The 26,936-nt window shown below is 36.0% G+C and overlaps 2 protein-coding genes across 8 annotated transcripts in view; one reads left to right on the forward strand and one right to left on the reverse strand.

Moving 5' to 3' along the window:
• Window positions 1-15,452, reverse strand: part of NDC80 (NDC80 kinetochore complex component) — a 46,501-nt gene extending 31,049 nt beyond the window's left edge. Inside the window, exons 1-7 of one of the 4 annotated variants that reach the window (XM_026005875.2) lie at window positions 14,836-15,452; window positions 13,436-13,545; window positions 12,191-12,268; window positions 9,219-9,342; window positions 8,966-9,138; window positions 8,158-8,260; window positions 1,927-2,016 (exon numbers count right to left, since the gene is read on the reverse strand). In XM_026005875.2, coding sequence (XP_025861660.1) covers window positions 1,927-2,016; window positions 8,158-8,260; window positions 8,966-9,138; window positions 9,219-9,342; window positions 12,191-12,268; window positions 13,436-13,536 — 669 coding nt within the window. In that variant the 5' untranslated portion in view covers window positions 13,537-13,545; window positions 14,836-15,452. The remainder of the gene's footprint in view (window positions 1-1,926; window positions 2,017-8,157; window positions 8,261-8,965; window positions 9,139-9,218; window positions 9,343-12,190; window positions 12,269-13,435; window positions 13,546-14,835) is intronic. The other 3 variants (XM_072735043.1, XM_072735045.1, XM_072735044.1) reach the window with 3 other exon arrangements.
• METTL4 (methyltransferase 4, N6-adenosine) overlaps window positions 14,986-26,936 on the forward strand; it is a 39,022-nt gene continuing 27,071 nt past the window's right edge. The window contains exons 1-3 of one of the 4 annotated variants that reach the window (XM_026005878.2): window positions 14,986-15,093; window positions 16,488-17,313; window positions 19,250-19,312. In XM_026005878.2, the coding sequence (XP_025861663.1) occupies window positions 16,918-17,313; window positions 19,250-19,312 (459 nt within the window). In that variant the 5' untranslated portion in view covers window positions 14,986-15,093; window positions 16,488-16,917. Of the gene's footprint in view, window positions 15,094-15,272; window positions 15,376-16,487; window positions 17,314-19,249; window positions 19,313-26,936 lie in introns of those variants that run through there. The other 3 variants (XM_072735046.1, XM_026005879.2, XM_026005877.2) reach the window with 3 other exon arrangements.

A 26,936-nucleotide genomic window follows, 5' to 3' on the forward strand; every position in this document is an offset into this window, starting at 1 on the left:
GCTATAGTTATACAGTAATTTCAGTCTAAATAAATGGCTTGGTTTGTAGAGATATAAATAGTAGAATATTGTCATTTTTAATATTTATCCAAGAAAAAGTAACACTATATCTTGCAGTTACGAGGTGTTTTGGTCACTGAAGATGCATGCTTTGTTAGGATGTGAGAATGGTGGATCAGAATTTTTCAAAGCCTAGATGAAATAGATATCTCCCAATTCCCTTTGTGCTGATTCTCTGCTAACTAAGTAACCTCTCTATTACTTGGTTGATATGTAAAGGGTACTCTGAAGAGGCAGTAAGAGTCTTCCTGTAACTGGAAAGGTAAACCACTGATGATAAATTAATATATTTTCATTCTATTTCAGATCAGTCTCTTGTGAATTTGGTGACCGTGAATTAGTTTCTTTAAGTTTGGTCAATATTGATTTTGCAGATTAAAAAAACAAAATTAAGTTTCTGCAGTCAAATGCTCTGCCACTAACAAACTGAGTTTCTGGATCCACAAAGGTGAGGCTTAGAATCTGGTGAAACTGGATACTTTGAAAACCCTCTTTAATTTATAATAGCACTTTATAATTTCCAAAGTGCTGCTCAGTATATTGTCATTTGAAATAATAGCTAAAATAACAAGAATAACTTCTACTGCTGTAACCTTTAGGATAAATGTCAAAAAATTAAATATTTAATAAGTGTTGAAATTGTATTTGGCTGAAAAATGAAGCAGAGATAAATCTAGTCCAGTACACATACTGCAACATAGGAGGAGAAGTCTCTCAAGAGTATGATCAAAGGCTTTCTAACAGCTTTTCCAGCAGGGGTCAATCCTGAAGTAGTAAAAGGTATGGTTTACTGCCTGTTTAAAAGGAAAAAAAGCAATGATACCTCTTTGAACTATTTCCCAGGTAGTAATAAAAAAATGAAACTGAAGTTTCTTGCCACTTTCTTTTTATGTCAAATGCTCTAAAGAGTGTAGATTAGAATTAGCATAGAAAATTGTTTTCCTTCTTAGGGACCTGCATGGTGATCGATCTTTTACATGTGCTTGGCACATTAATGTTTAATATCAGTATTATAAATCTATTCCTTGGAGTTGGTATTTCCTCTATTTAGACACGTAAATTTGCTTATTTTAGGAAATACGGTGGAGTTACTTACATAGTTTAGGCTCCAATAAAGTATGGCTTGGGAACCAATTTAGACCATGTTTACACTTTTACCTCAATCTCTTTTGGACGTGGTAACTCAGATCTAAGTGGTAATATGCCTGACTAAAAAGGCCAAAACAAAACAACCTACATGTAATATCTTAAGACTCAAAGACTTATAGTTTCTATTGACAAATAATTATATTAGACTTATGTTGCCAGTATTGATAACTTCATTCTAAAAGGTAAGCAAGAAATGTTATATCTATAAATAAAACAATAATGTGTTCTGATTTAATTCTAATTTTCTTGCATTTTTTACTTAGTTAACATTTTATTTATTTATACTTACTTTATAAAAACAATTTATTTATTTTAGAGAGACAGCATGAAGCATGAGCACAAGTGCACCGCTACACATGCTGGAGGAGGGGTAGAGGGCGAGAGTCTCAAGCCGATTCTGCACTGAGCATGGAGCCAGATGTGGAGCTCAACTCCATGACCTTGAGATCATGACTTGAGCCGAAACCAAGAGTTGGATGCTTAACTGACTGTCACCCAAGTGCCCCACTTATATAACATTTTAAATTTCTACACCTATTTAATTTTAAGAAACTACAATGTGACTTCAAGAATAAATCTATTAATATTTAAAAGATTCAATTTTAGAAGTTTTTCAGGAAGCAAAAAGACAAACTCTACAAAAGACTATACTAATTTCAACAGTGACAAAGTTAATAATATCAAGATAATGCTAATGTTTGTGGTAATGTAAGATACCTTATTGTGCATAATTCCATCTTCAGTTTCTTCTCCCCAAGGCTGTCCATCATCAAACAAAGGTGAGCTTTCTTTCATGGCATTATGTAACTAATAAGTATACAAATAATATATTTAAGTTGATGAAGTATGAAAAAATGTACAGCTTTTATGTTTGTCACATTTGTTTTAGCGTAAATTTAACGCATTTACATTACTCTATGACTGAAAATCTCAAGAGGTCATTTCATTGAGCATCAAAATGTAATGTTTTTGATATGTTAGTAACTAAATCCATTAGGATTAAAAAAGGATTCAATTTTAGAAAGGATGGATTCCATATTTAGTTCTATAAAATATGCTTTTTTTTAAGATTTTATTTACTTATTCATGAGAGACACAGAGAAAGGCAGAGACACAGGCAGAGGGAGAAGTAGGCTCCCTGCTTCCTGCCCGATGCGGGACTCAATCCCTGGACTCTGGGATCATGCCCGGAGCTGTAGGCAGATGTTCAGCCACTGAGCTACCTAGGTATCCCAAATATGCTAATCTTTACGCTATTAATTCATTGAGAGCATATACACACATTTTAATGAAACTCTGAGAATCTTAAAAAAAAAAAAAATTGCCACATGAAAGGTAAACCAAAAAAATATTTCTTTTAATGAATTCAAGTTTGGTACTTAAATGTTATCCACAGGTTCCTTCAGGGTGTATAAATATGAACTTAAGATTGATTACAATATAAAATATTCAGAAACACAATTGTTTAACCTTGAAAGTGACAACAGATATTGTAGCAAAACATTCAGATATTTATAATGATAAGCTAAAAAGGAAATGGCTAAAGGATTTTAAGGCAAAGAAATCCCATTTTGCAATACCTGTTTTTATAAATTGTCTTAAAAACATAACCTTCCAAACATGAAAATAACTAGAAAATGTAAATGAAGTGGCTATTAAATGTAAAGATATAAATCTGTATCTAGTATAATGCACACCAAGCTTCTAAGAAAAGCATTGTGCATTAGGGATGTAAAAGAAGAATGTGGTTTCTGTTAAAAATATTTCATTAATTTTTCTTACCCTAGGACTTACATTTCAGATTCCTAAATTCTTAGCCCAGAGTTGCTTGTCAAATCTACTTTCCTATTCCAAAGACACTCATAGAAGACTTTTTGTACATCTAAGGAGAATGCAGGCAAGTCTATCAACTCATCCTTTACTACTTCTTCCTTTGAGAAGGCCTCAAGTGACAATCAGATTTAACTAAGTCTGAAAGACATGCAGGGCAGAGCCCAAGATTAAGAGCAGAATCTTCTATTTTGTTATCAGGACAGATAAAGAAAGTATTTCTGATGCTTTGTCAAAGGTCCATGGGAAAATTCTTGATACTCCACAAAGTTAAAAAAGACCCTTACAGAGGGACAAACCACTTACTAGGAGCTATATAAAACATTACTACAAGAATTAAAAGTTCTTCTGAATTGAGGAGATTTGGTTCAAACAGTTTCAAAGTGAAATTATATAGAGATAATCAGAAATATGGATTTGAGTAATATTTTTTCAATAAAAGGTGACAATTCCCAATATACCACTTCTCTATATAGTGAAATATGAGAGGAATAAAGGACTCAGAAGGCCTGAGCCTGCCCAGGTAGGGGAGTTAAACCATAGCCCAATCCATTGCTCACTGTGTAGCTCTTAGCCCTACCTGACCAGAAAGCCTGGCTGGGACACCTGAAAAGCTTCTTAGCTCAGAGACACTTGAGCTAAGAGCCTAGAAGGCAGAACTGATCATCCACTGAGCAAAGCTAATAACCTCATTTGGACAGGAAATTTGGGGCATAGGCTGGCTTAAGTCAAGACCACAAAGAGCCATTAGGGCCTGTTTACCTGCTCTACTCAGGCAGAAGAACTGATTTACAATCTTATCCACTGCTAGTATAGCTTCTAGCTCTGCCCAGGCTGGAAGCCTAGCTGGAGCACCTGGAAAACTGCCTGGCTGAGGAGCATATGAAGATAGCCTGGCAAAGGCTCTGATCATCTATAGAGCCAAGTCAGCAATCCCATCTGGGCCAGATTTTGGTGCAAAGGTTTGTCCGATTAGTTCCTCAACAAGAATCTTGCCAGCCCTGCAGTTTGTTCTGTCTCCTTCCCCTACTCTGGTAGAGAATCTAATCCATATGGCTCCACTGCTGAATACAGCCTCCAACCCTGCTAACCAGGAAAACTTGATAGAGCTCATGGGAATCTCAATAGTCCTCCTTTAGCCCCAGTTACAGCAGCAATTGAATGGAGAACCTGCTCTGTTTCTACAGACCCAAGACAGTAGCCCTGTTACTTGGGGAGCTAAGCATGTAATTCTCTCTGATTTGATCCTCAAGAAGTCTGGTCAGTCATGAGGCCTGGTTTGAAGTCCCAGTGGGACGGGGAAGATAATTTTTAGTGCTGCCCAAAATGAATACAGTCTCTAGCCCCACTTGACCAGAAAATCCTTACCAGAGCACCTACAAATATGTGTAACCCATCTGACAACTCTGATTATAGTGGTTCCAGGGTGAAGAATCTCACTGGTGGCCCTATCATCTGCAGGGCTGAGATGGTACCCTGTTAGACCAGGGTACTTGGAGCATAGTTCTGCTTAATTTGAGCCCCAAACAAGAGACTTTCCAATCTTGGAGCATGTATGGGGGCCTCCTCCTAAGCACGGAAACTAAACTGTAGCCTTGCCTGCTGCTGTTTACAGCCTTCAGCCTGCCTAATCAGAGAACCTAACGAGAGCATAGCCCATCCTACAGCCTTACTTACAGTGACCCTTGAAGAGGAAGCATACAGCTCATGGCCTTCCTCATATGGAGAGCAAAACCAGAAGTGGCTCCTTCTGTCCAAGGAATTCAGCACAAACTCATATCATTGATATGGGACTCTAAACGAGTCAGACAGGCTTTGGGGCTATTCTGCTGCACCACCATGGCAGAGAAACTAATTTATAGCACTGCAGCACTGCCTACTGCTGAGTATGGTACCCAGGCCCAACCATCCAGGAAATCATGGAGCCTGCCCTATAGCCTCACTTGGGCAGGGAACCAAGCCAGCAGTCCTCTATAACTGTTCTCAGACAGCAGCATTTCCCCCACTCCTCTAACCTCAGAGCTTGGGCAGTGGCCTTTCCCCAAAATAGATCCTGATATAAGTAAGCCCCACCTGCCCAAGTACATTACTAGAGATATATCTAAAAATCCAATCTGAGCTGATTGATAAAGAACTGTCTCTACCAAAGAGAACTTGTCAAATGTGGAAGAAGAGACCACTAATTCAAATGGGCAAGTACCATTATAAGGAATCAAGGATCATGAAAAATAAGCTAAACATGACACTAAGGAAAAGGAAAACTAAAGGAAACTAATAAAGTTCCAATAACTGACCCTACAGGAATGGAGATCTATTATTCAGAATAATCCTCTCAAAGATGTTTAGTAAACGATAAGAAAACACAGTCAACGAAACAAAATTAGAAAAACAATGTATGAACAAAACAAGAAATTCAATGAAAAAACTGTCAAAAAAAAAAAAAATCCAACAAATGAGAGCTGAAAAAAAATGATTGATCTAAAAGAATTGAACAGAGAGTTTCAAAATCAGAGTTGACCATGCAGAAGAAAGAATCAGTGGACTAGCTGACAGGACATTGAAATTACCCAGTCATAGAAGCAGAAAGAAAAAATAAAAAAGAGTGAAGAAAGCCTATGGGACTTATTGGTCATCATCAAATGATAGAATATTTGCATTATGGGTATCTCAAAAGAAGAAAAGAGAAAGGGATAGAAGATATAAAACAATAAGAAACTTAAAGCAGTAAGAGATGAAAACTTCCCAAACATAGGAAGAAAGTGGACATCCCGATCCATGAAGTGGACAGGACCCCAAACAGGGCTATGTTGAGACATACTATAAATAAGTTGTCAAATTCGAGACAAAGAATTTTGGAAGCAGCAAGAAAAAAAAAAAAAAGAGAAGTTACATACAAAGAAATCTCTGTAAAACTATTGGTGGAATTCTCAATAGAAACTTTTTAGGCCAGGAGAGGGGCACCTGGGTAGCTCAGTAATGAGCATCTGCCTTCGGCTCAGGTCGTGACCCCAGGGTCCTGGAATTGAGTTTTGCATTGGGCTCCCCACAGGGTGCCTCTCCCTCTGCTTATGTACGCATCTCTCTCTCTCTCTGTGTTTCTCATGAATAAATAAATACAATCTTAAAAATAAATGAAAAAAAAAAGAAGAAACTTTTTATCCTAAGGGATGGCGTATTCAAAAAAATACTGATAGGAAAAAAACATGTAAACCCAAAATACTGGATCTGGAAAAACTGTCCTTCAGAAATGAAACAGAGAGATACTTCCCAAAATAAAAAATGGAGTTTACCACCAAGAGACCTGCCTTACAAGAAATGTTACAACGAATTCTTTGAATGGAAGCAAAAGGATGCTAATTAACATTGTAAATACAGATGAAGGCAGTGTAAAACTCATTGGTAAACATACAATCAAAGTCTGGTTTTCTATATGGTGCTGTATAATTCACTTACAACTCTAGTTTAATAGTTAAAAAATAAATGTATTAAAAAGAATAACTGCAATAACCTGCTATCAGAAACACAAGATAAAAAGTATGTAAACTAACCTAAAATGTAATAGGGAGAAATGAAAGTGTAAAGTTTACAAATGTTACTGAAGCCATCAGTTTAAAACAGAATGTTATAGTTGTTTTTTTAATTAGGCTCTACATCCAGCATGGAGTCCAATGTGAGGCGTGAACTCACAACCCTGGGATTAAGACCTGAGCTGAGATCAAGAGTCAGATGCTTAACTGACTGAGCCATTCAGGTGCCCTGAATGTTATGGTTTTAAAGATATTTTATGTAAGCCTTATGATAACAAGGGAAAAACATGAAGTAGATCCATAAAAAAATGTGAGGTCAAAGTATGCTAATATCAAAGATCACCAAATTTAAAAAGAAGATAGTAAAATAAGGACCAAACAGAACAAAAGATCTTCAACACAGTCAGGAAACTATTAACAAAATGGCTGTAAGCCCTTACCTATGGATCATTACTTTAAACGTAAATGGATTAAACTTTCCAATCAAAAGGCAGAAAATGCTGCCTACAAGAAACTCACTTGAGACTCACTTTAGTTTTAGAGACACAGACTGAGAGTGAAGGGATGAAAAAGATATAACAGACAAAATAGACTTTAAACTAAAAATGGAAGAAAGAGACAACGAAGGTCATTACATAATAATAAAAGGATCAATCCATCAATTATTTGTAAATAATTACGCATCTAACATTGGAGTGAGCACCTAAATACATAAAGCAAATACTAATAAAACTAAAAGAAACAACACCAATACAATAATATGTGGGAGACTTTAATACTGCACTCTCAAAAATAGGGAGATCATCTAAAGAATAGAGATCAACACTACAGACTAAATAGACTCAACAGACATAGACAGAACATTTTACCTAACAAAAACTATACATTCTTCTCATGAGTACAAGGAATATTTTTTTCTTTTTCTTTTTCTTTTTCTCTTTCTTTCTTTCTTTCTTTCTTTCTTTCTTTTTCTCTCTCTCTCTTTTTCTCTCCTTCCTTCCTTCCTCTCTCTTCTCTTTTCTTTCTTTCCTTCCTTCCTTCCTTCCTTCCTTCCTTCCTTCCTTCCTTCCTTTCTTCTTTCTCTTTCTTTCTTTCTTTCTTTCTTTCTTTCTTTCTTTCTTTCTTTCTCTCTCTCTCTCTCTTTCTTTCTTTCTTTCTTTCTTTCTTTCTTTCTTTCTTTCTTTCCTTTCGATTTTATTTATGTATTTGTGAGAGACACAGAGAGGCATGATCCCAGGACCCCGGGATCGAGTCCCACAACAGGCTCCACATGGGAGGCCTGTTTCTCCCTCTGTCTATGTCTCTGTGTCTCTCTCTGTGTCTCTCACAAATAAATAAAATGTTTAAAAAAAAAAAAAAGGGAAAAACCCAAAGTAATGTTATGTATGTAACGGGGGAAATACTTTACTTTTTTTTAAAGCTTTAAAACCTCGTGAAAACAATTAATTTCCTTGCCAATATGGTAATTCCTTCCTCTTACATCTAGAAGCATTTATGAAGAAGTTTATTTATTTATTTATTGAAGAAGTGAAAGTCAAATGTCAAAAAAAAATCTTTCCTACATATACATTTTAAAATGAAAATCAAATACCTTGATGCAGTCTATTAGCCAAACCAAGGCTGCCACAATGTGTGGCCAGGTATGAGGGGCCCCCACTGTATACATGGAGCTTTTGGATAATGCAAAAGGATACCTGCGAAAAATGAGGAAAAAAGCCAACAATGTTAATTTTGTGAAAATAAGGCTAAATTAGGCTAAAAGTTACATTGGAAAAATTCCATGTATATACTAACAGTCTTGACTTATTTAGAAGATATTTATTAGAAGATTTTGTCCTTGGTCTTCTTACTCTAATGATTTTGTGTATTTTTTGGTTTCCTCTCTGCAGATAACTCTGAACATATATTCCTAAAGCAGCAGAACTTGATTTACAACCAGTATGTTGGACTTCTCTCCTAAAAGATTGTTTGTTCTCTCAAATTCTATGTACCCCAAATAAGCTACACGTGTATACTCCTCATCCTCAAATCCTTTCCTTCCCATGTTTACTCTACACAGCCATTCTTGACCTCATCCACCCCATTTTCTTTAGGCCTTCAATCTTGCCTTTTTTGCTTCTATAACATCAGTGATATCTAGCTCATCCTATCTATTCCCTGTCTATACCCTGTCACTTCAGTTCTTGGAAGGCCTTACGATCTATCTTCTATAGTTCAGTAATAACCTCTACACAGTGGTTTTTCTTGCCTTCTAAATGTATCTTAAGATATACTGCCCACAGTGACCATCGTAAAATATATGATTTCTTTAACTACGAATCTTTACAAATCAATTGAGTCTGATTCTTCTCTGTGTTCCAACCATCTCTCTAGGGTAATAAGAAATATAACATACAAACCCAAGATCTCTAAAGATTCTTGGAACCTCTTCTTCAAACTTTGTGTCAGGAAGTTCATACGAAGGGCACAGGAAGCCATAAAGAAAAGTGAAGATCTTTAGGAAGTCTTTAACAGAAGGAGCTTGTAGAGATTTCATGGATACGCTATATGCATAACCATTTTCTGTAAGAAACTACAATAATTTGTATGAAACATCAAACATCTTATAATAGAAAAATTATTAGAAAATACACTTAAGAGAATATAAAATACCTCACAGAGTTGTCGAATACACTGTTGAATGAATGCTTTGTCATTAAGTGGCCGGGGGTCCTTGATTTTTTCAGAACTGGAAAATATACCAAATTGACTATTCCGGGAGCCATGTCCACTAGTTCTGGAAACATAAATAGTCAAAACTATTTCTGTCTGTGGTCAAGTCTAAATTATTTCAATGTGATTTTATATTTTACTATAAGCATTAAATATTAAAGTTCAATTCTTTTCTCTTATTCAAAGCAGAAAAAAAAGAGCAAATAATGATAAGTATAAAATTAGGTGGGAAGAAAAATGTACTTGTGGTGCTTTGCATTCCTAACACATAAACTATTATTTAAGAAGGAGAATTTTGAGACCACAAGATCTTCTATACAATCATTCTCTAAGTCTGTTCAGTAACCTAAGTCCTTTTGCCATCCTATTTAGCCTTCCATGATTGGTCCTTCACTCCTAACCCCTTCATTTGCCACCATTTCTTGTGGGAAAATTACTTTTGAGATGTTAAAATAGGTTGTGCATACTTTTTCTCTTGAACATTTTTGTGTCAAGCAAAATTATGAATTTGATTGTTATTTACTGTAAATATACATGGTGCTACTTTTTAGCCATTAATGGATACAACATATGTGCTCCATTAACTGGTTTATATTTTAATGGTTCCTTCTGCCTAACATTGTGGCCTGATTTAGCTAACAACTGCAGTTTATTAAGCAAATACCCTTAAAATAATTATTTTCTGGGACACCTGGGTGCCTCAGCTTTTGAGCGGCTGCCTTCGGCTCAGGGCGTGATCCTGGGGTTCTGGGACTGAATCCCACATTGGGTTCCTTGCATGGAGCCTGCTTCTCTTCCCTCTGCCTATGTCTCTGACTCTCTTTCTGTGTCTCTCATGAATAAATAAATAAATCTTTAAAAAAATAATTATTTTCCTTATTGAACAGATGCCACAAAACTGCTGCAATGAACACTGCTGTAAGATCTGAACTCTATTCATCAAAGCTCTATTTCTCCCTGCAGATTTGCTTACTGCTTCTGAATTCTCTCCTGCTAACACTCTAAAAGTTCTTTAACTTCGGCCTTCCTACTCCACTGCCTGGATTAATTCGTTTTCTTTCCTGAGAATTTGCTAATTTGAGAACCACTTTTCTATATACTATTACTTTATCTTTAATTAATTTTCTTTTTTTTCCCAAAAGGAACACATGTATAGACTTGGCTCTTATTCTACACAAAACTGCACTATTAGATATCTTTTTAAATTATAAGAGTTCCCTAACCAATCAAATATTGTCTTATTCAACTTATAGCTTGAGAGCACAGAGTCTAGAACCAGTCTGTGGTTTGAAATTCTGTCTCTGTTGCTAGTTGTATGACCTTGGGTAAATTACTTAACCTCTCTGTGCTTCAATTTCCTTTTCTATAAAATGGATACAATACCAGTATCTACTCATAGGGGAGTTCTAAGGTTTAATACAGATAAAGCACTTACAAAAATTGCCTTATAAAAATGTTAGATTTGCTAAGCAAATGTTAGATTTTATAATTATATTATTTTTGAAGTTCACCAATGAGAGAAAAATTACATTACAAAAATGTCTTAAGATTTTTTATCAACTGGAATGAATACCAGAAAGAGCTTAATTTGGTTTCAAGGCAAAGACTTTTCATTAAGTAACAAACATTTGGTCTCTGAATATTTTCAAAACCAGTGAACTGGTTTGCTTTAAAATCAGTTATATTTTGTTTTGGTGAGATAAAAGAAAGTTCCTTTTCTCAATTTTGGGGTTGATCATTTCTTAAAAAGTAAGTCAATTTTATTGAGGTGTAATTAGCCTGGAGTAAAATGTACCCTTTTAAAGTGTATAGTATGATAGAGTTCAACAATGTATATATACCTGTGTAATCTCTGCCACAATGAAAATATTGAAAATTTTCATAATCCCGAAAGTCTTCTACTTAACATTCAATCCTTGCCCCACCTCCAGCACAGGCAATCACTGATATACTGTAAACAGTGGTTCTGGAAGTATGATTTCGGGGATTTCTACAAGGTCAAAGCTATTTTCATACTGAAAAACTAAGATGTTATTTGCTCCTTTCATTTTTATTTTCTCATGAGTGTACACTGGAGTTTTTCAGAGGTTGGCTACATGATGTATGATATTTTAAGAGACTGAATGTGGAAGTTGATATGAGAAGCTAGCTATCTTCTATTTAGCCAGATGTTAAAGAGATTTGCAAAAATGTAAAACATCATTTTCCTTACTGAAATAGTTTCATTTTTGAAAAAAAATTTCTTTTAAGTTAAAAGTATGTTATTTATGTTAACATGTAAGAGGTTATTGTTATTTTACATTCATTAAACACAATTAAAAACTTTCCAGTTTTAATTTCTAATATGGTTAACAACCATAAATACAGCCCACAAAATAAAAGCTCTTTGCAGTCTTAATATTTAAGAATATAAAAAAGCCTCGGACTTTGAAATAGATATTGATTCCTCCTAATTTAAAATGCTATGGTTCCACACACTCTAAAAGCCAGGTATAGAATTTTCTTTTTTTAAAAATTTTTTTATTTATTTATGATAGTCACAGAGAGAGAGAGAGAGAGAGAGAGAGAGAGAGGCAGAGACACAGGCAGAGGGAGAAGCAGGCTCCATGCACCGGGAGCCCGACGTGGGATTCGATCCAGGGTCTCCAGGATTGCGCCCTGGGCCAAAGGCAGGCGCTAAACCGCTGCGCCACCCAGGGATCCCAGGTATAGAATTTTCAATCGACTATTCACTTATAACATGGAATAGTGGTCTGAATGTGCTGATATATCTTTCAGCACTATGCAAAACAGATATAACCATTTCACCATTTAGAAGAGAAGTAAGCTAGCTTATAACTTTCTTTTGTAAGGGGTCATGCCATCCAATTTTTAAAGAATCCCTTCATTGAAACTAATAAAAAATATCATACCTTTTACCAAACACAGAGATTTTTCTTTCAGATGTCGGTTTGTTTATACTCAACTTTCCAAAGGCTGGTTTCTCTCTGCTTTAACAAAATGAAAAAAAAAAAAAACTTTAAAAAACAAATATAAAAACAACAGTGTAAGCAATTCTTGGAAATATCTTGGAACTAGAAACTCTTTCCCATTACTTACAAAAATAATCCAGAATCATGAAAATTTTTAGTAGCAATCACAGCTATTACAAATGGGACAGGCTAACAACATGTACAAGCAATAATGCTAAAATGTCAAGAAGAAAGCAGAAACAAAGAAAGCAGAAACAAACCATATCTACATTCTGATTTCAATTATTTTAACCTAAGTACATTTATGGATAAACTTAAAGGAAAAAAATTTAAAAATAGGTATCTTCAATCATAGGATAGCTACATTTAACATTTTTCTTTTAAGGCCAAGTCTATCAAAATGCAGCTACACATAAGAACATACCTTATGTAAATAACAGACCCAAAACATTGCCAAAGGCAGCCATTTAGTTTTCAATACCATTAAGGCATAAATCTTTTAGTGTATGTAATATGTAACAATAAAAAAAAATATCCCTGATTTTAGAAGGAAAGATATAAAGTAATTAAATTTCTAAAAGTAGTTGAGGCTTATACAACGTTAACCTAAGTAATTTAAGTACAGTTAGCAAGTAACTTGTACCTTGGTATAAGGATTGATAGAGCCCTCAGTGGCTTAAAAATAGCCTTTTCTTAATTAGAAGAAACGCACTTATAAAGAAATGCTATTTTATGATAGTATAATTATATACCATTTTCCAGTGAATACTGAGAAAAGTTTGTAGAAGTAGTTCTGTAGGCTATTCTAAACTGCAGCTTATCGTTGAGCAAATAACTAATAACTGATAATTTTGGCAATTGCATATGCTTCAGTAAATCGAAAGTTTTACCAATGAGCCTGCTCAAATCAGCAGGGCTACAATAAAGGAAGAAAATAGGAAAATTAGTGCTGAAAAGGAATTAACAGCCCTTTTTAGAGGTTGCCTGGCAAACGATGCAGCTTTGGAGATTTAAGGATCATATGAGATAAAACACACCTAAAAACATGCCAATTTTCAGCCTTCATTAATCCAAATTAGGTAATACTGTGAAGGAACAAGATTCATCAGAACATCACTCATAATACATGTATTAACCATCTTTACAGATTTCTTTGTCCACAACAGTAAGTCATGAGGTACTTACGTTTGAGGGGTATGGAGGCCTTGTTTATTGAAATCTTGAGACCTTAAATCCTGCATGGAGAGGCGGCCAGCACCACCGGTGGAAACTGAACTGCGCTTCATGCTTACTACCTGTATTCGTGAATTCAGTATTAAAAAATCTTTTCAGATATAGATGCTACATTAAGCACCAATTCTTAGCTTCATCCTCAAGCAGAAAGCAGCCAAGTCCCATTATTTCTTCAGGATAACTTTTTCTTGGACCCTCTTGTTCATATAAGGTGAAGTCCTCATTTGCAAGGAATGTGTATTAATTACATTTAAAAATATTCAACACACGGGAATATTTACTCACTGTCTACCATGTACACTCGAGTGTGCAAGGCAAATGAAATGACACAATGATAAATAAGGTGTAATGCCTGCCTTCACATATCCATGGTAGTTAAAGCTCTGAGTCCTAACCCAGATCACATTACTGCTGTTAACTACCCCTTTTCATTGGGAGAGTCAGAGGCTACCGCACGAGAACTACCTCAAGATGTTTCCTTTACTCTGGGCTTAGAGAATACAGCTATTCTGTCTTCTTTTCCGAGTCCATCTCTCTCGCTCTGTCCTTCACCCGCTGCTTTCGATTTATACTCAATTGGTGCCGCTCTTACTTCAATCCCCCTCCCAACAAGGGCAAACTATCTGGTCCACAAAATGGTCCACAGGCTGCTGCTTATTTTCCAGAAAATTACCATTTCATTTCCTTCATATCTACTGAAACAGTTGCCTCCTAGAATACTCACGATTGACAGATCTTTTGACCCTATCTCATCTCTGTGGTATTAGACACCCTACACCTAGATTTCTCAGGTCCTGTCCTGGTTTCCAGGGAAGTGGACATTTGTAGTTATCCTGTCATTTCTTTGGGCCCTCCTTTGTTTTTTAAAAACCGATTACACTCTACCTTGGTTCGGCCACCTATTTCTTTCACTCCTTTATACATTTCTGCTATCCTTTCAACTCTTCCACTCACCCCTGTGTGCACTCCAAATCTCCACTTAAAATATGGCTTAAGACTTCCCTACACGCCCACTAGGTTGTTACTCTGCTATCTCAAAGGCAACACCTCAAACAGTTTTTCATTCTGTCCTTCCTCCCAAGCTCCCGGCAATTCTTCCCCTTTCCTCCCTCCATTCTCTGCTCTCCACCAGTGTGCCCCTCGGTCCTCTCCTCCCTTGCAAGTCTCCGTCAGTAGGAACTTCTTAAACTCCGGGAAACTGGTGCCTTGCACAGACTCGGCCCGGAGCCCTCACAAGAGTAGACACTAAAACGTTGTCCCTCAGAGCCCCTGAATCTAAGTTGTTAGCGCCATCGCTTTCTCCCTTCAGAACAGTTCTGCCGGCACAAAATTAGCCCAAAGTCATTAGTTACCTTTCTTCCAGTTTCGTGATACAATCCAAGGGCAGAATCCGTAATCCGTGCAACTATTTGCGAGGCAGGACGACAGCAGCCAAAACACCCAACTCCTCCCCGCACCCACCGGCGCAGTTCGAATTTGAAATCTCCGCTGGCGCCTACGTCATCACGTACGTCGGGCGCGTGCGCAACTCTTAACACGCCGCTCTCCGTCGCAGGAATTCTGCGTGCTACTGGCGTCCCGCTGCCTCACTCAGCACCCCGGCGACTCTGGTAAGTGCAAGCGTCCGCGCCAAAGCCCAGTCCGATTTTAAAGTTAGCGCTGAGGGCGCGGGAGCTGTCTGCCTCTGATTAGCGGACAGAGCGCTCCAAATCGCCCTGGAAATGATTTTTCCGTACAGCAACATGGCCGCGCCCTTGTCTCGTAGCAAAAAGAGAAATTTCTTTCCTTTACCGTGAAAGTGGAGTCTCACATGACCGCTGGTTAGAGGGGTGCTGCTTTCATGATGCAAGGCGGAGGCGTCGTGCAGTTTTTCTAACAAGGGAAGCGGTGAGGTAGGAGATGAGGACTGCGGAGCGTGGGCGGAGCCGCCTCCGAGGTTCGAGCTGGCGTAGCTGCCGCTCGGGCGTCCTGGTCCTCTAGCGGTGGCCGGCGAGTGCAGCCGGGAGGACCCCGGGGGAGTAGGGGTGGGGTTGGATGTGAACGGGAGAGGTAGGGGCCGGAGAGTTTAAGCACAATAGTTTACTTTGCCTAAATAGGACTAACCTGCTTGCCTGGGTTTGAACTCAGACAAGTACTGCCCAATACCTGGGGGGAGTGAAGAGCTTTGAGCCAAGGTCCTGGTCCTTGATTCTCGAAGCAGTTTTGCGGTTAACTAGAATTGTAATTTTGGGCACGTCGCGTTTTCAGTTTCAGTCTTCTGGACTAAATTTCTAGCTCTCACTAGCTATTACATCAGCTCCTCACTGCAGGTGGTGACTCTGAGGGGGAGGACCAAATACCACGATTACCATCACTAATAGCATTTGTTTGAAAAGTTGCTGTGTGTTAGGCACTGCACAGCACTTCACGTAGAGTATCTCATTTAATTCTCTAAACCGCCTTCCGAGATGTCATAAAAAAAAAAAGATGGATTTGAGACTCAGATTAAATAACTAATATAACTAGTTATATTGCTAATACTACATGGAGCTAGAAGTTTGGATCTAAAGGCGACTATTACTAATCGTGCTATTAACCACTTAATGTGTATCTTTTTCTGTCCCACTCTTTAAGTTCTCCATTACACTAGATTTAATAGGCCATATCCAGAACTTTACCATTTTTTTTTTGTTAAAAAATAAGTTTTGAAAAACATAATTGCCGGAGGAGGACGCTCAGAACCAATAACCTTGCAGTTTTGCTAGGGTTTGGTATTTCTGAAATCTGTTAAAATTGCATTGTGCTCTGTCTAGACCAGTCTTCGATTTCATGGTTTTTGCTCTCCCATTGGTAGCAGTGGTTACTGGGCATATTAATGAGCTGACTTATTATGGTAAATGTGCTTTGAAAAAAACAAGGATTGATCTGCTAACAACTTTTCTTGAAATTCTGTGGCTTCTCTAGGTTTATCTCATTAAAAAGGGTGAATTCACATAGATAATGTAGTATTCTTTGCTTTTGACAGGACACTCACCTTTAAGAATTGAATGACTTCCTGACTTGGAGGATGTGGACCTAGTGGCTAGATTCAAATATGAAACAGGAGGTTGTGTGGAGGGCTCAGGAAAATAGGAGGATTCAACTGAGATTCCAGAAATAAGATCATATTTTAATGCTCTTTTGCTCAAGTGGCTGAAAATTTTGCATTATCAACCCTGAAATTAAAAGTTTATATTAAAACATTATGTTTCTCCGTAACGTATCATGAATGTCAAATTCTTTTGTGTGTATGTGTTAAGTTTATATATTTGCACATGAAATCTACCTGTGCATATGAAGTATATTTTTATTGATATGTTGGACGTTTAAGAAGTTAATCTGAAAAGTTGGGTTTCACATCTAAACCCTCATTTCCAGAGGTTTTTGTTTTTGCTTTTCTATTTTAAAAGAAGAGAATGTCTGTGGTGCACCAGCTGTCACCAGGATGGTTACTAGATCATCTTTCTTTCGTTAACAACATAAACTATCAACTTCACCAACATCATGAGCCTTGTTGCAGTAAAAATGAGCCTACTTCATCTGTTCACTTTGATTCTCTTCAAATGGATTCTTTGACCTCTTTTGGAACCTCTGCTACATTTAACGCTTTTGACTCTGCCACTCAGCCAGATAATGATGACAGAGGAAATTGTGAAATCTCTATACAGAAATATGTTTTTCGATCGGAGCTATTTAATGTCACCAAACCTTACATAATTTCAGCTGTTCACAATGAATGCCAACAGAGGAATGAAAAGGAATATCCAGTGGATGGTGTTAAAGAAGAAAACTGCCTTTCTGTTATTGGGAAGGTAGACAGCTTTAATATGTTTTTATTTTTCTACAGAACATGCAAAAGAAATTTATCATTCCAATATCTTAAATATAATTTATAAAGTCTAAAAACAGCAAAGTGTAGAAAGTTTTTAGTTCTATCCAGTGTAATTTTTAACTCTTTACTAATGTTCTATCATTCTTAGGCCATATTTGCATATTTCAAAAGTAAGCAAAGTTTGTTTAAAAGTGAATGCTCTGAAAAAAAAAAAAAGTGAATGCTCTGTAAATTAAAACTGAACAATAACAAAAAGCCCTTTCTGCTTAGTCATTTGTATTAATTGTATGTTTTTGCAGCTGTTTTTGTTCAACAACTGCTACTTTGTCTGCAAAATCCTAAAACAGTATTTGGATTTTGGGAGATTTTTAGAGACCTGTCCTTTGGGGATAAACTCATAATGAAGTTTGCAAGAAGGGGATATTTCATAAACTTTTATTAATAAAAGTAGAAAGCTGCTATAGAAAATTGTATGTGTTCTTAAGGTATACATATTTGTATATGCACTGGTGCAGTCTTTTGGTGATGTTTCAAGAATGCCATACGAAATCAAATTAATTATGCTTTAATACTTTGTGTGTTTCTGAAGAGTTCAGAGGTGATTATACAAAGTCTGTTTTGGATACATGATATTAAGATTTTCTTTGATAGAGATAGGCATAACTTTTATTACTCACCCATACGTGTTTGAGATCTTTCTGTGTGCTGTTGTACATAAAGGGATGAAACAAGATAAACGCAGTATCTTATAATTGATAGCCATGAAGAAAGATACTAAATAAGAAAGCATGTTGAGAATTAGAATAAGGAAAGTAATAGAGATAATTTAATACATTGTTCTAGTTTCCTGAAGTAGAACTTTTAATATGTTTGTAATTTCTTTATTCCGTCTTTTTTTTTTTTTTTTTTTTGTCTTGGCAGGTATTTATTGAGCCTTTACTGTCAGACATAGGAAAGAAAACATATAGTTTGAGATTTCAGCAAAATAGTATATAGATTATTTATCATAACTACTCCTAGTTCAGACAAATAAGCATTTACAGTTTGCTAAGTATGGACATCTTTTAATGTTTACACTGTTACGTTGGATAAATTTGTCATTTTAATATGGAAAAATATAGATGAGCATATGTAATGAATCATCTTGACAAAACTCACCTTATTTCTGACATGCTAAAGCAAATTATACAACTAGCTTATTCTTCAGTTCATTTATTTATTCAGCTAGCAAGCATTTATTGTTAGCCTACTAGGAGTATGCAACCATATAGACATTAGTGTTTCAGCAATAAGAATTATGAAGTCCCTGCTCTATTTTGCACTGTCTTAAAATGTTCTTTTCTATGAAGTTGTTAGATACAGAACCGTGTTATAGTATACCTGATTTGCACCTAGCTTTCAGATCAATCATAAAGAGCTATTGAAAATGCACTGGATTTTTTTTTTTTTTTGAATGGTAGTGTATGAATAGTTCCTCTCCTCAAAAATGAAGAGGTTGAGAATTATACCATATATAACTGTTAGATGATACTGGTAATTTTATACAGTGTCACAGTTTTCTGGTGTTCTATGGATGTCCCTGCTACATTTTATCATTGTTACTAGTTCTTATTAATAGCTTAGGTGACCTTATATTACTCAGTAAGCCTGTAGTAGTAGTAGTAGTAGTAGTAGTAGTAGTAGTAGTAGTAGTAATGATGATGATGATGATGATAATAAATAGTAGTTTTTTATTTGGGAAAGCTTATTTCCTTTGTCCATACACTTTTCACTGATTTCGACTTTAGCAGTCAATTAACCTCTTAAAGACTGAGATACTATGGAAAATATGATAAAAAAGAGATACTAATACATTTCAAAATATCAATATTGTGATAGATGGTAACATAATTTTCTCCCTGTAATTTACTCTTTAGAAGCGTAAAAGATGTGTTGTTTTCAATCAAGGTGAATTGGATGCAATGGAATACCATACAAAGGTAAGGTGTAAAATGTTCATTGATGACCTTGGAAGATTAATGTGTAGTATAAATGAACAATATAAATAAGGATGTTCTTAAAAATTCAGCAGTTATTTTGATCTGAGTTAGAATTTAATAATGGATTGATTTATTATTTATTTATTTATTTATTTATTTATTTATTTATTTATGATAATCACAGAGAGAGAGAGAGAGAGAGGCAGAGACACAGACAGAGGGAGAAGCAGGCTCCATGCACCGGGAGCCTGACGTGGGATTTGATCCCGGGTCTCCAGGATCACGCCCTAGGCCAAAGGCAGGCGCTAAACCGCTGCGCCACCCAGGGATCCCCGATTTATTATTTTTATAGTAATAATTCAAACCAGTTTTTATTAAAATTTTATATTCTTCTATTTTATTATTTAACATTAGTAAACTTGTACTATATTGGTTAGGTTTAGAAATTTGTTAAGTTTTAAAGTCTGTCATCCATAGGTAAAACAACTTAAAATAATTGCAGTAGAAAACATGAACAAGGTGAGGGATGTATTTTTAGAACGTGGTGATAAAGAGGTCTAGTAGTTAAATGAGAAGAAGCAGAGGGTACCCAAGTATTTTAAGCTTTAACTCTCTAAGGAAACTTTTTGATCAAAATGGGAAGATTGGGGTTGGAATTTGTCTTAGGAAGGATGATAGTAAATATAGTCTTGAATATGTTGAGTTAATTTGATGGTAGGATGTAAGATTTTTTTCTCTCTTTTTGTGGGAAAATATAAAAAAATTTGCCGTTTTTCCATTTTTAGGTGTATAATTCAGTGGCATTAAGTATATTCACAATATTGTGCCATAATCACCATGCATCCATCTCCAGATAGAATCTCATCATCCCAAATAGAATCTACACTGTTTAAATAACTGCATTTTCCTATTCCCACAGCTCCCGAACCTCTATTCTACCTTCTCTATTTTGAGTTTGCCTATTATAGGTATATAAATGGAATCGTGTATTTATCGTTTTGTGTCTGATTTATTTCATTTAGCATAATGTCTTCAAGTTTCATTCCTGTATCAGAATTTTATTCCTTTTTATGACTGAATAGTATTTCATTGTATGACTGCACCTTCATTTTGTTCATCCATTTATTTATTTATGGACATTTGGGTTCTTTCTACCTTTTGGCTCTTATGAATAATGCTGCTATGAATATTTGGTATATAAGTATCTATTTTAGTCTCAGCTTTCAGTTCTTTCCAGAATATAACCAGATGTGAATTGCTGGATCATGTTTGTATTTAACTTTTTAAGGAACTGCCAAATTGTTTTCCATAGCAGTTGCACCATTTTACATTCCTACCAGCAATGCACAAGGGGACCAGTCTCTGCACACTCTAATACTTAAAATTTTCTATTTGCCTTTTTAAAAATAAAAGCCATCCTAATAGGTGTGGAGTGGTATCTCATTGTGGTTTTCATTAATATGTTGGATTTTACACGTATTGAAGATACCTGAATACACAAATGCTAAGTCTTTCAATAACAAAACTCTGCTTTAGTTTGTTCATTTTGGAAATATTTCTATTGCCTGGAAGTGTCACTTGCAAGATTAAACTGCAGAACTTTGCAAAAATCAAGGATCTGATATGAGAAAGCTGAACAATTTTAAGATGTTAAATGAAATTAGAGAACAGAATTTCTTGAATTCATGGAATGTTTGAAGTTGGTATGAGGACTGTTAATAGACAAGATATGTAGATAATCGTAAGGAACATATATTAAGGAAAAGACTATAATAGAACTTGTCTTATTATTACTGAATCTATCTGTGCCCCTCCTTTTCTTCCTAATTCATTTATACACTTATTCACTCACTTATTAAGTACATTAATTCACTTTACTTACAAATATTCATTAAATGCCAGCAACCAGACAGTGTTAGCCCTGGGACTTCAGTAGAAGTTGAGATATAGTGTTTCTGTTGCAGCATTTACTTTTTTGAGAGACACAGACAATAAAACTAAACTATATATCATAAAAAGCAGTATCATAGGACAATTTTAGTATACTGTGAGGGCAGATAGAGTGGGCATCCAACTTAGAGTTGAGGATACGGTGTCAAGGAAAGCTTAATGGAAGCACTGATTTCTTAGAAGTTTAGTCTTTGCAGTAGGCATTAGTCATATGAAGGGGATGATGAAGAGAAGGCTTTGAGAAGAATAGCATTTTGCAAAAGTTTAGAAGCAAAATGGAAAAAGCTTGTTTAAGGAACTGAAAAAAACTCAGGATGGCTGGACTGTGGAATGTGGAGAGAATGGTTAGAGATGAAACGGGGGAAATAAGTCACATTATGTGAGGATTTCCAAGTCTACCTTAAGACATTTAGACTTAAAGGTGTTGGAAAGCTGTTGAAAGCAGATGACAGGATCAGATTTGTATTTTATTTAATTTATTTAATATTAACTTTATTTTTAGATAGGTAATGCATTCATTTGGTGAATGAATGTACAGAGTATATAGTAAAGTCTTTCTCTAATCCCCATCCCTCAGTCACTGCTTCCTCCTCCCAGCGTATTTGTCCAGTGGTAGTGTTCATATATGAAAGACAGTATGGACTTATATTCCCCTGCTCCTTTTTTATTTAGATGGTATCATACTTGATACATTTTTGCCCCTTGTTTTTTTCCCTTCAGGTAAAAACATACTTTACAAATTGTTTTATGTTTCATTGTTGTTCAACTTTTATTAGTCTTTATTGACATTTAGGTATATTATACACATGCTGCTTTCCATATATATGTGTGTGTATCTACAGAATGCATTTCAAGCAATTAAGTTGCTAGTTTCAGAGGTTTTAACCTTTTGATAGATATTGTCAGATTGCTACTGTAGAGGTTTTATCATCTTATTAGCAAACCAGAAATGTGTAATTTTTAAAAAGATTTATTTATTTATTCATGAGAGACACAGACATAGGCAGAGGAAGAAGCAGGCTCCTTGAAGGAACCCAATGTGGGACTCAATCTCGGATCCCGGGATCACGACCTGAGCCAAAGGCAAGTCGCCCAACCTCTGAGCCACTGAGGCATCCCTAAAAATGTGTAATTTTGCCTATTTTCCCACATCCTTACCATCACAGTGTATGTGATGTATTGTTTTTGATCTTTGCCAATCTGATAGGTAAAAAATTATATTTCAGTATGATTTTAGTTTGCATTCTCTTATTAGGAGTGTAGTTAAGTATTTTTACATATATTTAAAAACCATTTGTATTTTTTTTAATGTGAACTATTTGTTTCTTTTGCATATTAAAAAAATTGTGTCCTTAATTACTAGGTGCTCTTTATATGTTAGGGAAAGTAGTTCTTTGTGATATACATTACAAATATATTTTTACCGGTTTGTCATTTTAATTTTGATTGTCTTTTAGCACATACACAGTTATATTTTTATTTAATTTATTCTTTTTTTTTTTCTTTTAGAAGTTCTAGATATTTTAGTCCTAATTAAAATGGAATTTCTTCTTCAAAGCTTTAAAAGAATTTTCCCATGGAGGAAAAAAATAAAGAATTTTTCCATGTTTTCTTCTAGAATGCTTATGATTTCATTTCACATTTATATCTTTGATTCATTTAGATATGAAGTGTGAATTGCACGTACACATGTGTTTATTTCTGGACTTTATACTTATTTAATTTGTCTATTTTCCAGTTTCTTTTCAGGTTATATAACATGAGTATGTTTTATTTTTTTTATTTTTTTATTTTTTTGTTTTTTTTTTCATGAGTATGTTTTAATATTTGGTATGCTCACCTCTCCCCCCATCCTTACTGCTCTTTTACAGAGTTATTCTGTTTTGTTTATTTTCCCATATGAATTTTAGGATCAATTTAATTCTAGTTAGAAAAATAAGCAATTGGACTTTTTATGGCATCAAGTTAAATTTATAAATTAAATTAGGGCCTACTGACTTCTTTAAGATGTTGGTAACACGAATATATCTTTCCATTTACTTCAGTTTCTGTTGACATTATATAAGATTTTCTTTATAAAAGTCTTGCCAATTTACTAAGTTGCTGTATTTTTTTCTCTTAATTTCATGGGTTTTCCAGGTCATACTTATAACTTCTGAAAACAGGAATACTTTTACTTACAGCTTTCCATTTATTGTATTTTTAATTTATTTCTTGTTTGTAATTGTATAGGCTGGAAAATATAATACAGTATAGTTTTTAAAGATTTTATAAATTCATTTGAGAGAGAGAGAAAAGATTTTATTGATTGAAAGAGTGAGAGAGTGTGAGAAAGAGAGCACAGTTGGAGGAAGGCCAGAGGGAGAGGAAGAGAGAGAAGCAGAAGCAGGCTCCCTGCTCAGCGGGAGCCCCTGGCGTGGGACTCAATCTCAGGACTCTGGGACTATGACCTGAGTTAAGGGGAGACACTTAACGGACTGAGCCACCCAAGTGCCCCTCTATCTGTTATTGTTATTATCAAACATGGTTATTGAATTTTATGAAATGTTTTTTAAGCATCTGTGGAGATTAAATAGCTGATTTTTCTACTAGTATTTCTCTTTGATTTTTTCTTCATGTGTAACCATCCTTGTGTTTGTAGTATATATTCCAGATGACCAGCTGTCAGTACCTCTCCTCACACAGAGACACATGTTGAATTGTCTCCTGTTTGCCTGGTGAATCATAAAGTTTCTCCATCTGAATATTGGAAACAAGCACCATTCTTGGCCCTGTGTGAACTCCTGGCACTGTTTCTTCTATCTTTTGGGTGGTTCTTTTTCTGGCCTTGGATAATTCCCTTATACACCTAAGCATATTAGTACTTAGGGGAATTTCTCCAGTGATACTGTCTATAGATCTTCATAGTTCTCTCTCTCTCTGTGGCTCTTTCCTCTCTGGTACTCTATCCTGTGGATTCTTGTCTTGACCTCCCTATATTCTCTGCCTTGTCTACTCAGCTCTGGATTTCTCCTAGCTTTTGTCCAGAGTCGTCTTTCTTGTGGCCTGGAAACTTCCCAGGCAGTTAGCTGGGGCAGTCATAGGGCTTACCTATGATTACTTTCATTGTTTTATTTCCTGATGTCCTGTCTTGAAAGCCGTTGTTCCTGAGACTCCATCTTGGTTGAAAGTAGAAATTTTCGGCTGCTTTGAATATTTTTTCTTTATCGTTGATTTTTAGCAGTTTGACTATGATGTTTCTTACTGCAGTTTTCCACTCCTCCTTTGTTAAGCTTGAATCTGTGAATTAATAGTCTTTAGCAAATTTGGAAATTTTTGGTCATTACTTCCTCAGATATTTTTTGTCTTTTTCATATTGAACATTTTATTGTGTTGTTTTCAAGTGCACTAATCTTTTCATCAATACCTGTTATTAATACAACCTAGTCTATATTTCATTTTTGCATTGAACAAGCATACCTTGTTTTATTGTGCTTTGCTTTATTGCACTTTGCAGATATCATACTTTTTAAAAAATGGGTTTTGTGGCAACCCTGCATCAAGCAAGTCAGTCAGTGCCATTTTTCCCAACAGCTCATTTTGTGACTGTCACATTTAGATAATTCTTGGAGTATTTTAAATTTTTTAAATTTTTTCATTATAACATTTGTTATGGGGATCTGTGATGAGTGATCTTAGGTGTTACTACTGTAATTGTTTGGGGGCACCACAAACTACACATACGTAAGATGGCAAGCTTAATAAGTGTTGTGTGATCTTACGTCTCCACCAACCAGCTGTTCCCGTCTCTTTCCCTCTTCTTAGGTCCCTGTTGCCTGATACACAGCAGTCTTGAAATTAGGTTAATAACCCTGCAATTGCCTTCCAAGTGTTCAAGTGAAAGGAAGAGTTGCTGGTTTCATACTTAATTTTTTTTTTTTTTTTTGAGACAGAGTGCGGGGTGGCAGGGGAGGGCAGGCTCTATGCCCAGTGTAGAGTCTGACACAGGGCTCAATCTCATGACCCTGAGATCATGATCTGAGCTAAAATCAAGAGTCAGATGCTTAACCAACTGAACCACCCAGGCACTCCAAGATGTCTCATGCTTTAAATCAAAAGCTGGAAATAATTAGTTTCAGTGAAGAAGGCCTGTCAAAAGCTGAGATATGCTGAAAATTAGGCCTCTTTCACCAAACTGTTAGCCAAATTGTGAATGCAAAGCAAAAGTTCTTGAAGAAAGTTTAAAGTCTTAACCCAGTGAATATATGAATGATAAAGTGAAATCAGCCTTATTGCTGAGATGGAGAAAGTTTTAATGGTTTGGATAGAAGATCAAACCATACACAATATTCCCTTAAGTCAAAGCCTAATCCAGAGCAAGGACCTAACTCTCTTCAAATCTATGAAGGTTGAGAAGAGGTGTGAGGAATTTGTTGAAGAAAAGTTTGAAGCTAGCAGAGGTTGGTTCATGAGGTTTAAGAAGGTGTCTTCACCTGCAAAGTGCAAGGTGAAGCAGGAAGTTATCCAGATGATGTAACTAAGATCATTATTGAAGGCTACACTAAACCACAGATTGCCAATGTAGATGTAATAGCCTTCTATTGGAAGAAGATGCCAGCTAAGCCTTTCACAGATAAGAGAATGCCTGACTTCAAAGTTTCAGAGAACAGGTTGACTCACTAAGGGCTAATGAAGCTGGTAACTTTAAGTTGAAGTCAGTGCTCGTTTATCATTTTGAAAATTCCAGGGCCCTGAAGAATTATGCTAAATTGGGGTACCTGAGTGGTTAAGTTGGTTAAGCTTCTGACCCTTGATTTTGGCTTGAGGTGCTGGGGTCAAGCCCTGTGTCAGGCTCTGCACTTAGTGGGAAGTTGGCTTGAGGATTTTCTCCCTCTCTGCCCCTCTCCCTGCTCATGGGCACACACTTTGAAATCTTAAAAAAAAGAATTATGGTATATTTGCTATGTGTTTTCTCTATAAGTGGAGCTACAAAACCTGCATGACAGCATATCTGTTTATATCTGTTATATCATATCTGTTTACTGAATTTTTTTTTTTTAAAGATTTTTGAGAAAGAGTGACAGAGAAAGCACACTCAAAGGGAGAAGATTTTGGGAGAGAGTGTGTGACAGAGCTGAGCAGGGAGCCCAGTGTGGGACTTGATCCCAGAATCCTGGGATCATGACCTGAGCTGAAGGCAGATGCTTACCTGACTGAGCCACCCAGGTGCCTCACTTACTGAATCTTTTAAACCTACTGTTAAGGCCTACTGGGCAGCCCAGGTGGCTCAGCGGTTTAGCGCCGCCATCAGCCCAGGGCGTGATCCTGGAGACCTGGGATTGAGTCCCATGTCAAGCTCCCTGCATGGAGCCTGCTTCTCCCTCTGCGTGTGTCTCTGCCTCTCTTTCTCTGTGTTTTTCATGAATAAATAAATAAAATCTTAAAAAAAAAAGACTTGCTCAGAAAAAAAGATTCCTTTCAAAGTAGTACTTATTAATAATGCACCTGGTGACCCAAGAGCTCTAATGGAGATACACAATTAGATGTATGTTGTTTTCATGCCTACAAATACAAAATCCACTTGGTAGCTCATGGATCAAGGAGTAATTTCAACTCAATCTTTTTTTTATTTTCAACTCAATCTTATTGAAATACATTTCATAGGGCTATAGCTTCCACAGACAGTGATTCCTCT

This window comes from Vulpes vulpes, chromosome 13 (genome assembly GCF_048418805.1).
Source record: "Vulpes vulpes isolate BD-2025 chromosome 13, VulVul3, whole genome shotgun sequence".
In the NCBI taxonomy this organism is placed as follows: Eukaryota; Metazoa; Chordata; class Mammalia; order Carnivora; family Canidae; genus Vulpes; species Vulpes vulpes.